Raw genomic sequence first — 17,432 nt, forward strand, 5'->3', positions numbered from 1 at the left:
CCTTCATTCTTGTCGCCATTCCTCAGCATGGTTCACTAACATGTGATCTTCCTCAGGAGATTGGCACTTTATACAGTTCCTGTGGGATTCGATCTTTTGGTCCAGGTACAATTTTTGGATCTTGGTCACGCACTTGAACGTTATGACTATGTCATGCTTCCTTTGTATCTTTGCAATACTTTCTGATACTCCTGTAATGTATGGCATTGTAATTCGTGCTGCAGGCTTGGTTGATTTCCCCTTCTCAGAGGCCTGGCATTATTCAGATGGTAGTGAGGGTATCTTCTTCACCTTAGCGGCACTTTTGAAGACCATTCTCCTGTCGTAGCCATTCTTGATTATTGCTGTGGTGCTTTTTCTCTGAATCTAATGATTTGGTATCAGAAATGGTGACGGCTCCATGGAGTATAGAGGTCACTACCGAGGCCTTTTGGGTAGGATTGTGGTGTGATGCTTTGTTTAGGTATTGGTCAGTGTGTGTTGCCTTTCTATATACAGCATGTCCAAGACTGTTATCGTCTTTCCTCTTAATCATGACGTCCAAGAAGGATAACTTGTTTTCGCTTTCCTTTCCCATAGTGAAGTGGATCCTTTGGTGTTGGCTGTTTAGATGAGTCAGAAATTTGTCCATTTCTTCTGCACTGTGTGGCCATATGATGAACGTATCATCAACATACCGCAGCCAAAGCTTTGGTTGATTGTGGTCGGTATTAATGGCCTCCACCTCAAACTTTTCCATGAAGAGGTTGGCCATCACAGCAGATGGGGGCAAACCCATTGCTGCTCTGTCCGATTATTCGTTATGACGGCCATTCCACAGGAAGAAGGTGTTCCTTAGGCAGTGCTCCACAAGCTTGGGGAAATCCTTGAGCTTCTCAGCTTTTTCACAATCTCCACTGATTCTTCAATAGACATGTTCGTAAAAAGCGACACCACGTCAAAGCTTACTATGATGTCTTCCGTTTCGATGATAATGCCTCTTATTATATCCATGAAATGCGTTGAGTTCTTCACATATAAAGAGGTGTTTCCCCCGCAATCCTGTCGAGTTTGGGCTAGGTATTTGGCGAGTCGATAGGTTGGAGCGTCAATTTGTCTGACTATGGGCCTCAGTGGTGCACCCTCCTTGTGTAACTTTGGTAAGCCGCATAGCCTCGGTGGTTTGGGTGTTGATGTAATTAGCCATCTCTGTTCTTCATTTGGAATAGAGGACCTCTTGATCATGGATCTCTTGTCTCCTGCTCTGCTTTGGCCATGGGGTTCTTTTCCTGTTTATTGTACCTAAATGGTGTCCAACAGAAGTTCTTCTATCTTTAAGTTATATTTCTCCTTCTCCAAGAGAACGGTCGCGTTTCCTTTGTCGCCAGGTTAGATCACAATATTGTTGTTCTCACGGAGGGCATTGAGAGCAGCTTTTTCTTTCAGTGTAATATTCGACATCGGTAGTTTAGCCCTGTGCCAGACATGAGCTATGTCCTCTGTGATTTTGTTGGCCACGGGTTTTGAAGAATCCGGATACCAGACTCCACTTCGGTGATAAATCTTTTTCCTTGGTATGTCTTTGGGTATAGGTTGAAAAATGTGACCAAGACTATTTCTCAATGAGTAGATGCATCAGGTGATTAGTATTTTGATAGTAGTCTCTTCTATTTAGATCTCAAATAAACTTGCAAAACTTTACTTGCAATAGAATTTTGATAGTATGCCTATAAAGTTCAGCCCAAGTTTTCCAAAAATTTAGAATCATCACCTCCCCTCACATTCTCCTCATGATTTTTGTTCCTTAATTATGTACTTAAGCATTATGATGAAAAGCAACCCCAACAAATGTTATGTATTGATCCCAATTTACCGGGCTCAAAGGAAATACTTCCTCTGGCCTTTGCCAAAATCACTTTGGTATCATGATGAAGATACAACAACTGTTTTTTAAATCTTTATCATTCATCAATTCTCAATTTCCACAAAGGCTGTCCACAGGGTTCAGTACTTGGCCCACTCATGTGGAATCTCATAATAAACCCATTATTAGACGCAGAATTCCCCATGGGCTGTAACATCATAGCATACGCTGATGATATAGCTTTAACCATATCAGCAAATAACAGAATTGAATTAGAGGCGACGGCCGAAACCTGCTTACAAATAGTAACCTCATGGGCCAGACTAAATAAGCTCACCCTGTCGGAAGAGAAGAGTGAATATATGATTTTTGGAAAAGAAATGAAACGGAATCCAAAAGTCAAAATTAATAATAAACAGATACTTCGAACATGGGCATTCAAATATCTAGGTGTTTATATAGATCACAAAATAAACTTCATAGCCCATGCCAACTACTTATGTAGGAAAGCTAAATCAATATTTCAGGCACTGAAAAGAACTTTCCGATGCATTTACGGACATCCCAATCTAGCGTCACTGTACAATGGAGTTATATTGCCAATAGTAACCTACGCCGCAGAAATCTGGGGACATCAGGCAGACCACTCGCGCATATCCCGGAAACTAAATGAAATACAACGATTGTGTTTAATTGCAATAACAAGAAGTTACTCCACAGTGAGTACAGAAGCTCTATGTGTTGTGTCCAACATAATTCCTCTAAGACTAGCTGTAATGGAACGACGGGCCATTTCATTACTTAAAACTGGTGAAACCGTGCCCTACGGGGATGTTGAACTGTTACCCGATATGCTGCGAAGAACCATAAACCTTAAGAAAACAATAAGAAAGCAGACAAATAAGAAGTGGCAGGAGGAATGGGATGGTTCACAAAAAGGAAGATACACCCATTCCATATTTCCTAACATCGAACAAAGGACTAAAATAAAACTAAACCATTCCCCGGCCTCAACACAAATCCTAACCGGGCATGGCAATTTCAATATGTATCTACACAGATTTGGAAAATCGGACATTCATCTCTGTGATGAATGCCTCATTGAGGATACAGCGCAACATAGAGTGAGGGAATGCATTAAAGCAGAACGTCTCAGGATTCAATTGAGCCTCTTACTGGACAGGGATCCAAGCATCTTAGACACCGTACTCCATGCACATAAAATTGAGAGACAAGCCCTATGTAACATTGTGAAATAGTGTGAGATAGCATAAAAGAGTGTTATGTTCTACACAAATGAGGCTGAACGCTCGAACACACCGGACAGCAATTCAAGAAGAATACAGCTCAAATACGGATGCTGGATGAGGAATGGAGGTAGGAAGAAGGTAGGCGGAAAAGAGTAACGGATTGGAGGGCGGCCGTCAGGAAGGTAAAGATAAGAAATGAGTGCAGCCGACCACAATCGATCACCATATACTGAACGGACATTGCGCGGTGTCTAAATGGAGGGAGGCCGAAAGGAGGGAGGCGGAATGGTGGGAGGCCGAAAGGAGGGAGATCAATGATGAGCACGGAAAGAAACGGAGCGGGAGATGGAACGGAAGGAGAAGGAAAGGAGAGCGGCCATATGGAGAATGGCGATCTCGAGAGAGACAGATTGGAGCAAGGCTGATTGGAGGGAGGCGGAATGGAGGGAGGCTGATTCGGAGGGAGGCTACATGGAGGGAGGCTGATACGGAGGGAGGCTGAATGGAGGGAGGCTGTATGGAGGGAGGCTGTAGGAGGGAGGCTGTATGGAGGGAGGCGGAATGGAGGGAGGCTGATTCGGAGGGAGGCTGATACGGAGGGAGGCTACATGGAGGGAGGCTGATACGGAGGGAGGCTGAATGGAGGGAGGCTGTATGGAGGGAGGTGGAATGGAGGGAGGCTGACTTGTGACTTGGAGGGAGGATATATGGAGAGAGGCCGATTGGAGGGAGGCCAGATGGAGGGAGGCTGAATGGAGGGAGGCTGACCAGAGGAAGGGAGGCTGACAGGAGGAAGGAGACTGGAGGTTGACCGGTGGAAGGCGGACTGAAATAGGAGATAAAAGAAGAAGCATAACTAGAGACTGAACGGAGGGAGACGGAAAGAAACCGTGACGAAGAAGGAGTGTATAATATTCAATATATAAATGTATAAAAGAGAATAATGTAACAATGTGATTTAGGAGGAAAAAACCTTTAGGTAAGCCCTCATGTAATAATCGGAATAAACGCACGTTCTAAGTACTCCCTGGAGTAGGAGGAACGTGCTTATTATTATTATTATTATTATTATTATATAAGGTATCACATAAGACGTTCAACTCAAAATCACTGTACACTCTGTAAATAAAATCCGATTCATTAGCAGGATGTCTAAAGAATATTTTTCCAGCTAGCTACAGATAGTTTGAAGTCCTAGTGGTATTGACAATCCATGGGCTGAAGACAAGTCTACCTGATTTATATATGAAGAAATTTTTGGCAAATTGACATCCAAAAGAGATAAAAGTACCATCACTAATTGAGTTTTTATTTTATTTTTTCAACAGCAATTCTCACTATTCTTTATCACAAGTGTTTATAGTGCCTTTCCTCAAACTTATCAATGACTGCTGCTCTACTCATAGTGGATTATTCCATTCTTCTCTTTTCTTCATGATTCCTTTTGACAGTTTCTGTAATGGCTGACTTCTGTGACATTTTTACAATTGATGTCCTTTCACGAAATAGTTAGGTTGGCCATACCTAGTATTTTTTAGCCAATGCCAGTTAGTTTGTTACTACAATCCATGGGAGTTTTCTTAAAAAGCAGTGCCTTGCAGGGGAGGTATTAGTTATCCTTTTTCGTCTATATGAAGTGATTGTATGCATTCCAAGATTTTGATGATTAGAATTCATCAAAAGATTCATACTCATGTAGTCAGATATATAAGTGATCTTGAATAGAAAGGGTGTGAAAAATATCTTGATTATTGCTGGCCTTACTATCTTCAAACTACTGTTTACCTTTAATCAGTGCAAGATTATTCTAGATGGGCTTTCTATTGCATTTGGAGTAAATGGACCTCAGTAGAAATAACAGGTCCATTGGTGGGATGTGTGGCTATTTCAAATTTAAGAATACTGTGATGGCTCGTTCTTTTTTTTTGCTGCCCCTTTGCTCAATCCAATGTTTGCCATCACAAAGTTTTGTCATCGCCACTCGAAGGATGGGAGCGATAGCAGCAACCTTATGGTTGAATGAAAATATTTCATTGTACTTATTTTTTTTTTATTAAGAAGTGTATTATTCAATTTTTGTACGTGTGTGAAGTGAGAAAACTGGTGAAAATAGAAGTGACCAGTGTAATACAACCATTAGAATCACCCGGTTTGACCTAATGAAACGTGACATAGCAGACAATCAAGGAAGTAGTGCACTGTGGGTAGAGAACACAACAACAACAGAACAGTGAGATATTGCGTACCCTATACTATGGTCGATTCTATTCGCAAATTATTAATACCATCATTTTTTGGGGATCAACTGCTGCAGCAGTAAAAGTCTTCAAACTGCAGAAAAAAGTGATCCGGCTTATGGCATTTGCACCTCAAAGTACACCATGTCGCCCCTTATTTAAGAGTTTTAATATCCTTCCACTCCCATGTGTATACATACTTATAACTTTGTTATTTGTTAAAGCAAACTTAAGGCAGTTCCTGAGGAATTCTGATTTTCACCATCATTACACCAGAAACCAGGATGCACTACACCTGAGCTCAGGTCCGGCCCTAGCAGGTGCGGGGCTAGGGGCGAACCTTCAGTGCGGGGCCCTTCACTTAAAATATTAAACTCTATACCCCATCTACAAACTCGAGCATTTTGAATCCCTACCACTCTCTGGCTAAGTATGTGTTCCCCTCCTAAATTCAGGCTTCGTAATTACGCCGTTATGATACCATCCTGCAGATGAGTTCAAAATAGTATAATATAAATAAAATTTATAATTATATTTATTCATAAAATTATAACGTAAAATAAACATAAAAAGCGCGCTTTTTCAATAGGTACGTATTTTTATAAGTAAGATTATGAAAGTTAATTAGTTGTAAGTCTAAAGCGCGTGAGTGTGTGATGGGCGCGCGGGGCCTGAGAGCCTGTCTTGAGAGGTGCCCTTATCAGCTGTGTTGCTGGCCAACACGGCGCCGTGCTGGTTGCGATGAATCATCACTCCTCCCCTCGCCACACTACGCCTTCAACTACCTAGCCGCGCCCGCTCTCACTCATGTCAAGTTCTCTCACTCGTTGTTATCACTCACACGACACAGTACTGTACTGACAAACGCAATTGCACAATAAAAATTACTGCATTATTATTCTTTTTTCATAATATTATTTTTTGTCTAGCACGGACTTAACAATACAGTAATAGTTGAAATAGCGTTTTCAAAACTATCGTATATTTTAATTTTTTGGCCCCCCAAAGCGCGGGGGCCCGGGGCGGTCGCCCCGCCCTAAGGCCAGCCCTGCCTGAGCTATACCCGCATTAAAGCAACCACAGAGCGGGACAGAGCCATATAAGGCGGCCAAAAACGAGAACTTCTCACCTTCGACCTGAAGACGGGAGCAGGCTGGCTCCCGAAACTGTTTTCATCCAAAATCAACCAACGCGGCTGAGGAACCCGAAAATCAGCACTGACCATACTTGGACATATGCTCTTGCATTGTAGACAATGATCAGCGGAGGACAAAAACTCTTGATTAATTTTAGAATATTCTTCAAAGGTTAATCATTCGTAAATAGGGTGGTTTCCTATTATTTTTTTATTGCCTAAATCGAAAGATTATTACTCCTGGAGTATATATTTCACGCTTTTAGATTTTTAAATGACGATATCTATTTTTCGCGATAAAATGAAAAGTGAAAATTTTTAAGCGCGCGAAAACGCGACGGCTGAGTATGAATGTGTGCTGTCGTTCTAGTTCCCGCTGCCGCAACTGAAGTGACCTAGGGATGAGGCTCTGAGCGCTGATACGACGCAGTATGCTGGCAGGTAGCAGAGTACCATGCTAGCTGGTAGCGCTTGGCTTAAATAAGGATTATTAATACCTTATCAAATGAAGAAAACTTTCCCACCTTTGCCAGTTTTAATAGGTGATTATTAAGACATGTTTCCCTGAGCTCTGTGCCTCATGCATGCATTGGTAACCTCAGATGATGTAAAACTCCTATCTACTCGTATAGAAACTAGGTCCCTGTGACGTCATGTGGAGTGGCATCGCATGGGCACCAATCGGGCCTTTTTCAAATGAGGATAAAATTGACCCTTGCAATTGGTCTAAACCGGTATTTCTAAAACCAAATAATTTGTATATTATGAATACACTAATGGTGGGTAACGAATCGCAATCAATGCCTTTCGTTTTCTTTGATGAAGGAAACTACCCTATTCAGAGAAATGTTACTTACGATCTTTAATTCTATATTTCATATCGCAAATATGCAATTATTGCCGTGGCCTCGCATACAGTTGAATACGGCCCGAGGGAACAGGAGATTTTGTCGCACTCAGGCATGTTCATGCCATTACCAGTCAAGGCCAAACTGGAGAGGAATGGAATAGCAGAAGTGAAAGCAGAGGGGAAGTGGAAATAGAGATAGCATGAGTCATAGGTAGGCACTCGCCAGTGTGGACAATTTGCCCTAAGTCCTGGTTTCCTATAACTGCCACTGCTCAATGGCATTATTGCACGCCTGTTGCCTTCACGAGAGTTCCGTGCTCCTTTCTTCCAAGCATCGCAGTGCGGGATCAGGCTTAGTGATTACGGATCCACGTCCTGCAGCAGTTGCATCCTGAGCAACTTGTGGGGGACGCGACTACTTGGCATGGTGCATGTCAGTGTAGGATCCGACGTCGCACAGTGGTTTCGAAGCATTCGTGCAACCCACTTTTATGAATCTGTGACCTCGCAGCTACAGGTGCGTGGTTTTCAGAAAACCAGGTATTACATGTAGCAGTAGGAATACGAGTACAATCACGTTATCACTGTGAAAAAGATCGTGGTTGAGAAGAGAAAGCTCTTAATGATTTTGGAAAGCAATCTAAAATAATGGGCATGTGAGTAAGTAATAATAGATTGCATAATTCTCGTTTATTATGAAAATTACATAAAAGTAAAGTTTGGATTATCCGTGTTTTCCAATTATTCATCCCACCTCTCCCCACCATTAGCCCGGATAATCGAGAGTGTACTGCGATTGGATTTTAAAGTGGTACCTATGCCTCTCATTCCTAACTAGTGTGGTGGTGTAATGGCTAGCATACATAGCTACTCATCTGTGGGTCACGTGTTTGACTCTCTCAGATGGAATATTTTTTTACTTTCCGTCACAAGGAAAAAGTAGGTACGTGTATTATGCTCTGTATCTTCACCAGCCAGTCGCTTTCAGTTGTTAATTTTTTTGTACTCACAGGAAAATCTGTTATCAGTTGTTCAGCTCTTATAAAGACACAATTTCACCGGTAGGATTTAAATTCATGTCGGGCTGAGCAGCGTAGCATGTGTAGTATGCTGTTCTGCTACCTTGGGCACTCCAACAGAAGCGACTTATGTTTATCGAACGGTATTTGAGTGTATTCCTTACCTATTCTTCCCTAAAATCTTTTCCTTGCCTTATATAGGTCTCTTGGCTTACGATAAGCTGCTTATCAATTTTTTCCGTCAGAAAACCATAAGAAATGGATAACTCTCTTACTTTGTGCTATCTGGGTATGAAATACATAGCTGGGATTCTCCTGGTAATAATATTAGAACAAAAAATTTCCTTGATTAAAATTAGCTAAATTGCTAGAAATTGTTGTTATGCTATTCCTCTGAATGGTAGCTTGAAATATAAATATTAATTTTTGCATATGATATAAGTGGCTTACCATTCCTATCAGCATCATTTCTGTCAGTTTTCTTTTATTGAACAGTTTACGGCATTTGTAGCCCCTCCAAATTTTTTGGATGGTAATCGCAGCATTCGTTAATGTTCCTTGGTCATCACTTTCGGAGGTCACTTGCTTTCCTTTCTCCCTCAGCTTCCTAATTTCGTTCATAAATTCATATCTTAATCTCCCTTGTCGAGCCCTTTCATGAGTTTGAATAATCAACACAGCCTGGATAAGGGTCATAGGCTTCTGAACTTTCTCCTAGAATATATGCATTAGTAATTTAAATGAGTTACTACATAACAGAAACACCAAAGTTTTTCATTGGAAATTCTAATGGCTAAGAAGTGAACTTGCTTCAACATAGCATCCCAGCTTTTTTAGAACTCTCTTCAGATTGGCCTTTCTCTCCTCAACCTCATATCTTCTATCCTGAATAAAATATCGTGGTATGTTCATTTCACCATCATGAAGCATCACTGGATATTCACCATCAAGGCAGTCGATGTAGGTAAAGTCAGACATATCAATCTCAACAATGTTGTGCTGAAAAATCAGTTTAAAAAAACTTAATGCACAATTTTAAATGTTTTGGTATTTCTATTTTGACTCATTTCAATGTGTATTATGGGATAACTAGTCAAGCCAAAACAAAACTAAACAACTTGTTACTACCTGAAGGGCGATTTTATAGGTGAGGGTTGGGTACATTCTGCAAAAAATCCTTGGATTTGTGAAATTCATTCATAGAAAATCTAGTGGTTGGAAGATATGCTGAGAGGAAAGGGGATGCTGAAGTCCACTGTTGTAGAAAGGACTTTTGGCTAGCCGAGTAAAATGTTCATCTTATGATTTGTAAGAGTGCATGTTTTTTGTTCTTGCATCTGCTCGGTGTCTCTTTTGAGGTAAGAGTATCCTCCAGATGTGGGATCACATTTAGGTGTGGCTATAATACCTTACACTGCTAACATTTTGGCATGGGACCCGGTCTCAGAGGGAAGTTTCACATGCAATGTGAAATGCTGCTACCAATAGGAAGGCCTCAAGTGTGTCATAGGGTGACACCGGTGCTGAGCGTGGCTTTGAGGGTGGAGAGACTTGGGGAGTCTTGTGCTAGATATCCGAGGGTAAACATATATTTGTAGTGTGCGTGAATTAAAGAGTTCAAACAGAATGTCTGACGTATTCCTTTACTGTGCCTTTCATGTGCCCTGCCCTGTTTACTTAAGCTAAACACTTACAAATTATTATTATAAAATTATAAGTTTAATATTTGGAAGGAAGATAGGTAGATGACTTATGATGACCTTTAGTGAATGTACTTTCTGGCACCATTTATTGGACCCCCTGGCGGTTTTATGTTGATAGAGAATGGGTAATAAAACATTTTGTGAACATTCCCTGGATGTTTTGGCAATTTTCAAGCACTTGTTGAGCATTGTGAACTCCATGTTGACCTTTTCTCATGCAAACGTATTATAAAAACTATCACAATGCCCTGCTAGGCACATCTCGGGCATTTGATAATGCACACCAAAGGTGCACATGCAAATGCTTAAGAAACACCAAAGAAAAACCTTGGAAGGCTTTCTTCAAGGTTTGCGTAAACGTTTGTGGTATTAGCTGCAAATGGTTTGTGGGTAGGTGTTGTTACAAGCGATGTTAATTCTCAGTGATTTCTTTTCATGAGAGATTTCTCAAATGCATAGAAAAATCCCCAAATGGACGTTTATTCCTCATGGACGAGCTCTCATCAAATGCATACTTTTAAGAGTTCAGGTGTGGCAAAATGAAAGCCTGTCAAATGTTCTACTGTTTGCATTCCATAGTCTCTTTTAGAAGAGAGTGAACCTCAAAAATCCTGATTGTTTCTGTGACCACATGTGCTTCAGGATTGCATCAGTAGATTAAAGATTGCATGGTGTTTTGAGTGGATTTCTTTCAATTTTCAGTAGCTTATGTTAAAGAGACATTGGTCAGAGACAAAAAGAGAAAGATTCAATCCAAAAAATTAGAAGGACTTCAATATAGCCTGTAAAATTCTTCTATGTTTACACTATTGAACAGCTTGGTCGCATGATGTGATTGCTCATCTCAGTGGCACATTTTGTTAGGATTGGTCGTATGGTGGTGTTGGTTAAGATTATTTGTTTGTAAAAATTATAAGTACCTAGATCAAGAACTGATCTCTTTTCTGGGCATAACATTGTTTGCCCTATCAAAACAAGTTGTTATTCAGGGCTACTGTGTCAATCAAAATAAGGAAACACAATGCCTGCCACCTAGTAAAAGAGAATTGCATATGGGAAACTGTAATGAAAGGCAACAAAGTGTGTCCCATACAAAGGAGTGATGGGCCATCAAGTTCATGTTTCATACTCCTAGCAATTTACTTGCCTAATAGTATTTTCTCAACATTTATCTAGGATAAGTAACACCTGGAAGGGTCTCCAATGAGAAGACTACACAAGCACTTGAGGATAGAGCATGCCATGCCTAAAAGAACCTTAGTTATAAGCATCTGTGAAATGCTAATGGAATGCTATATGAACCCCCACCTCCTTCAAGCATTTTCACTGCTCAGTGAATGCCCATGAAATGCTCTAAAGCCATTTTGAAGAAAATTCACCAATGCCTAACGATATCTCACCAAGACTCTAGCAGTGTTCACCAATTATTTGGGAAATGCCTTAGAATCTTTAAAAAATACTTACATAATGCCTTCTTCAATAAATTGTCCTCTTCCTCGCTTGCATTTTTCTTTCAGTTTTCCTTCCATTATTGTACTCAGGAGTAAGTCATGCCTCATGACATGTCCCAACCAGTTTGCTTTTCTCCTTCTTATGGCCAGTGTGATTGAGCTTTTCAAACAATCCTTTCAAAAACTTGTTAATTCCTCACTTTGACTGTCCACATAGCTTTCATCATTCTTCTCCATCACCACATTTCAAAACTTTCCTAGCAATTCACTTCCTCTTTCCTACTGGTCCAAGTCTACAATCCGTAGAGGACCATACTCCACTTGAAGCATTTAACAAATCTCTCCCTTAGGGTGATATGTATTTCATTGGCAGTAATAGAGCTTTTGTTTTTGCAAAGGCTTTCTTTGCCATGAATTGACTCGCTCATGGGTTTACTTTTAGTTTCATGAGTATAGTTTCAATCTGTATTAATCAGGCTACCTAGGTATTTGAAACATTCTACTAGTTCATGTTTCTCGCCTTTTAATGTGATATCTATATCACCTTATTCCATCTGGATCCTCATAACTTTTTTCTTATTAATATTAATTTTAAGTCCACATCATCACCAACTATATATTTGCTTTTCATGTTTTTCTGCGGCTCTTTATCTGTCTCTACCACAATCATTTGAAATTCAGAATATTTAATACTTTTTATTTTTACTCCTCCAACCATCACCCCTCTTGTCTTCTCTATAGATGTTGCAATTAGGTTTTCTGTGTGAAGGATTACTGGTGACAAGCGACCTTTTCTATCTTATTTTCTTATCCTCATTTCTTTGGTTTCCTCATCTTCTTATTTCGTTATAACTTTCCGTTTAATGTTAAGCTCTCTCATAAATTGTCTATCTTTCCAATCAATTTCAATGCATACTTTCATCAACCTGCTCCATTGAACATTATCAAAAGCTTTTTTGCAATCAATATACATAACAAATATACATTGATCTGTCCATTTCTATAAATCTTCCAGCTAACATTCTAAGGTGTCCAATGGCATCTCTTGCTCCCTCCCCTTTTCTATAACCAAACGTCATTTCCTAAAGTCTCTTCAATCTTCTTCTTGACCCTTTATCACACAATTTGTGCGATTGCATTGGTACCTAGGCATTTTTAACAGATTTTTAGTTCTAAAATCTTAACATTCTTTGGTTTTGGGACTAGTACCGTTTTTAGTACCTAGTTATTTAGGCCAATTCCCTGTTTCATGTATGTTATTTGTTATGCATGTTACTCAATCAAGTGCCCCCCCTCCTCCCAAAATTTTCAATGGTAAATTCTCAGTTTTATTTTCCTGCTTTTATTTTCTGTTTCTATCATATTGTAGCCAAGGGCTTAGCAAATTTTCATATCTTCTCTCAACTTCCCATTCCTCAATTCTTGGTCCTCTTTTCTTCTCCTCAAATTTGCTTATATATTCCAGATTTGGAGCACTTACTTCATGAATGTTCATCTCACATAGCTCTGCAATGTAATCCACGCTTACTTTCTTTTCCTCCTCCATAGTATGTGTTCTCCCTCCATTCTTTTGCATCCCTTTTTTACTTATTCTTCTTGGCTCTACACTTCGAAAGCCTTTGATTACCTTTTACCTCTCAAAATTTTGCTGTCACTCCCGAGTTTCTACTGCTTCACTTTGATTTTGCATACAAACTTCCAGGGGCAGATAGATTAGGAGTGTCATTGGGCGTTAGCCCTGGTCCTCACGGGTCCGCTCACATTGCCTAATGTTGTAGAACCACAATTATAACTTTTTTATATCATATGATGGCATTGTCTTGTATATTAGTGTAATCATTATAAATAAAACTTCCTTAAAATTTACACTTGACTTGATTATTTTTGATTATGATAAAAGTAAAGGTAGCCCAAGGTATCTTTTGCGCCCCCCTTGAGTTTTTTTTTGTATCTGCTACTGCAAACTTCTCTGGCTTTATCTATAGTTCTTATTTCATTTTTCAATTTTCTGTATTGCTTCCTATCTTTCTCAGTGTTGCTGTTTCTGTACTTAGGTCTTTCTTCCATTTTATCAAGCAATTCTTGATATCGACTCGATTCTTTTCTTTTTACTAAGTACTTTCCTGCACATTTATCAAGCCCTTTACAGAGAGCATTCTTCATTATAATTTAGCTTTATTTTCCTAAATTTATTTATAGTTTCCATTGCTCGTCAATATCTAAACTTTCATCTTCTTGTGCCAGTTGCCCATCAACTTTATTTCCATACCTAACATTTGGATTATTCTTCAAGGCCACTACTAACATCCCAATTAGCAGTACCCATTTTCCTCCTGATGTATTTCAATTTAGTTCTTAGGTTGACTATAAGGAGATCTGTATCAGCAGCTCCTCCGGAAAGAGTTTTACATTTATTTATGCTATTTTTAAACCTTTGATTTACAGTAATAAAATATATTTGATAACTTGTTTTATCTCCTGGGATTTTCCATGCATACAATATTCTTTTATGGTTCTTGAGCAATAAATATTAACTATACATTAATTCTTTGACTCTAAAAATTGAGCAAAATTTTCCTCCCTCTCATTTCTCATTCCAAGTTTGTGTAAACCAACAACATTTCCCTCTCATCCAACCACATTGCTCTAATATCCCATCATTACCGATCTTACGTGCCCCTTATTGCTATTTCCAGTACATATACAATTCTTCTTTCTGATTGTACACATCACCTTCTTTTGCATCTGATATATAGGCGTATAGACTTGAACAATAAGAGTTTCTATTGGCTCTGCTCGTACTTAAATCCCTAATATTCTGTCACTCATCAATATTATTTTTGAGATAGACTTTTCCTTTTTCCAAACTTTTTCTATATTTTGTTCCTACTCTGCCTTGTCCATCATATATATAACCTCACTTTGCTAAGTCCAAGTTCATAGATATCATATCATTTCACTCTTTATATTTTCCAGTTTTCTTCTTTCATTCTTAGTTCTTACATTCCTGGTTCCTACTTTCAAATTGGATAGACTTCTCCTTATTTGCTTGCATGTCACATATGCTTCTCCTAAAAAGTGTCCTCTCTGCGATCTGATCGCAGACACATTTTACAATCGGAAAAGTTCATCACGGAAACGGGAGTATTCATGTTCATAGATTTGGATAGAGTCACCCAGGGAAACTAAAGGATATCATGGAGATCTTTAATACATTGGTGTTCCTTTGCCTTTTCCATCCTGCTGCCATGGGTCATGGAAGGCTCATCTACCATTTCAGTGATTTGTCACCACTAGGACAACAAGGTGCCCAAACCCACCACCTGCTCATACAAGGATGAGGCCATTGGCACTATTGATGGTGGGAAAACCTCTTATCCCAAAGCTTAATCGGTCTCTGTGTTTATTGGTTGTATAATATATGTTATCCCCCTCTACCATGTGAAGGTAAAATTCAGGATATTCACTTCAACTCAAGGACTGCAGAGCCATTACCTCGGCTCCCCAGTACTTTTAATACCTATAGGTAGTATAGTATACTGAATGCCCTCCCAAAAACCAAGGGCATCACTCCACCCACTGAACGGCAGTGTGGTCCCTCACCCCTTCCACCCCAACTTCCAATTACAGGGGAAGGAAGTCCCTCTTCCCTCGCATGTACCTGGGCAAGGTATGACCGGCTTCCATGTTTGGATGCAAGTCTTTGCTCTACAGAAGCTCCAACATACTTTGGTCCAGATGTTGAGCTTAGGAGAGAGAAGCTGTTCAACAAGTACTTTTCTTCCCCTCTCTCTTCTCCCAAAAAATTGGTATTATTTACGGTAATTATGAAAATGATTATATTTTAAGGAAAGCCATGTTGTATGTGTGCATGCAATCATGCAAATGTAGGATGCAATTTGAACTTCTGCAATAATCACTTCAAAATATGAATATGTATACAAAAATTATTGACCGAGGGCTAAATTCTCTTTCCTAATGATTCATCGCAAAAAATGAGTGTAGATCTAACGATTTTTAAACAGTTAATTGATTGATGGGAAATAATTGAATCAGCCACCATTTGTGTGAGCAGTGTAAAAATTTGTTTTTCTAGAATAGTGAGAGAAAGCCTCCAATACGATGATGAGGAACAGTTTAACTTTATAGGAAATATTAATATTTTACTGTCTGGAGAAGAGCGTGGGTTGTAGTTAAGGTTAACCGTTCCTTAATTTACCATTTATTTACGTACCAAAGGTCTGTTTCTCATAAAATTACGGTGACACGGGAAAGACTTCAGTTTCCATGTTCTGCCCGATATCTGCTCTATTATCCTGGCTATCCCTACCAAGGTTGGTACAATATTTATTACAATGATTCCCGCGTGCGTCGATCTATAGTTACCTTGAGTTCCAGAATCCGACACAAGCAGGAGTCCATCACACTCCTAATTAAAATTCTTTTCTGTGGTTGAACTATTTGATCAAAGCATTCATCCAACTTATTGACTGCGCGAATATATTGGAGATATATGCAACCCATTATATTCAAAGCTGTGTCTCTGTCCTAAGATGAATGAATACAATTAAAAGAAAGTCATTATATCCGAATCGCAACCCATCGAGTGCGAATGCTGTGTTACCTTTAGTACTTTCTCCTTTAGTAATACGGATTCATACTTCGTTATAAGCTTAAGCTCTTCTTGGGATTTTTCCCACAACTTGTGATATTCTTTACAGTAGAAAAAAGTACCAGTACGCTCCATGATTATGTGTACACAAATGTATATACTTAAAAAAATGGCTACCTTCGTTACGGTAGCATGGGTATAAGCGTATACGTGATGTTTCCTTGACGACCAGTCGAAAACGGCGGATACCTTTCTCTTTAGTGTTTTCAATGATATAGCCAGTAAGAATGCGGAAGTTTTATTTTTGATTTCGTGCGTTATATTATATCTCATGATCGAATGTTCTTGCGTGGGCGGCAACAATTTTGCGATGGGGAAGCGTTTTATGTACGACTTATTGGTTATCAGCTACAATAAATCGTTCGTGTATAGATACCCTTGCCCATAGAGTGTATTTTTCATGTTTTGCTTGCTATATGTGTTTGAAACGAAATTTTTTAAATCACCAATCAGCCATAAATTAGGAAACCTGTGCATCATCCACAAAAGACATCATAAGACATAACACGGCTGTAAAAAAGGCCGTTGAATTTCTTTTTGTAGTTATATTTAACTTGAAACTACTATTTACACATAACTCTTAAAACTCTCCTGATTATGGGTACATTATCTTGACCCATGGAAGGTCATCCCACGCTCCAAGAAATAACGCCAATGTATTAGCTAAGAATAAATGCTTTATATCAACGTTATCAGTGCGATTTTTGTAATGAAACAAGGTAAAATGCCAGAATAACGTTTATTTTTTCCATATAACCACATAAAATTATTCTTTTTTATTAATAATACGCGAAAATAAGACTTTATCATATAAGTGTAGTCAAAGTTTCAGTGGGTCATTCATAAATACATTAAAGCCAGAATGCAAATGAAACGAGCTTAAAGGTAGAGAAAAATGATCAATATTTATGAAACGTATCATTACAACCACCATGCAGCAGAAATAAAATAACAATAACACATTTAATACAAGGGCGCTATCCTAAAAGGAGTGCCATTGGGAAACGAAACTGAAGTTCCTTAGGACATTGGATTTTACAAAACAAAAACGCAAAGCACCAATGAAATTTTTCCTTAAAATAATACTCAATGTCATAATGTGTATAAAGAATCATTAAAAACATCGTAGTATAAACGCTAATCAAAAAGAAGCAATTATAAATACTTAAGCGCTATCACAAAGTCACCATGTAGAAAAAAGTGATTGCAGACCATATGTCAGTGGGTCATTCACTGTCAAACTAATGCCAATAATTAAAAACAACGCACCTA

At 39.1% G+C, this 17,432-nt stretch overlaps 1 protein-coding gene across 1 annotated transcript in view; it reads right to left on the bottom strand.

Annotated features, from left to right (window-relative positions):
- LOC124170601 (dynein regulatory complex protein 11-like) overlaps window positions 1–16,315 on the bottom strand; it is an 86,759-nt gene extending 70,444 nt beyond the window's left edge. Inside the window, exons 1-5 of the mRNA XM_046549426.1 lie at window positions 16,113–16,315; window positions 15,875–16,036; window positions 9,151–9,333; window positions 8,785–9,048; window positions 3,779–3,919 (exon numbers count right to left, since the gene is read on the bottom strand). Of these exons, the coding sequence (XP_046405382.1) occupies window positions 3,779–3,919; window positions 8,785–9,048; window positions 9,151–9,333; window positions 15,875–16,036; window positions 16,113–16,235 (873 nt within the window). The 5' untranslated portion in view covers window positions 16,236–16,315. The remainder of the gene's footprint in view (window positions 1–3,778; window positions 3,920–8,784; window positions 9,049–9,150; window positions 9,334–15,874; window positions 16,037–16,112) is intronic.
- Window positions 16,316–17,432: the final 1,117 nt, after the last annotated feature.

The sequence above is a fragment of the Ischnura elegans genome, chromosome X (assembly GCF_921293095.1).
Source record: "Ischnura elegans chromosome X, ioIscEleg1.1, whole genome shotgun sequence".
Classification (NCBI taxonomy): Eukaryota; Metazoa; Arthropoda; class Insecta; order Odonata; family Coenagrionidae; genus Ischnura; species Ischnura elegans.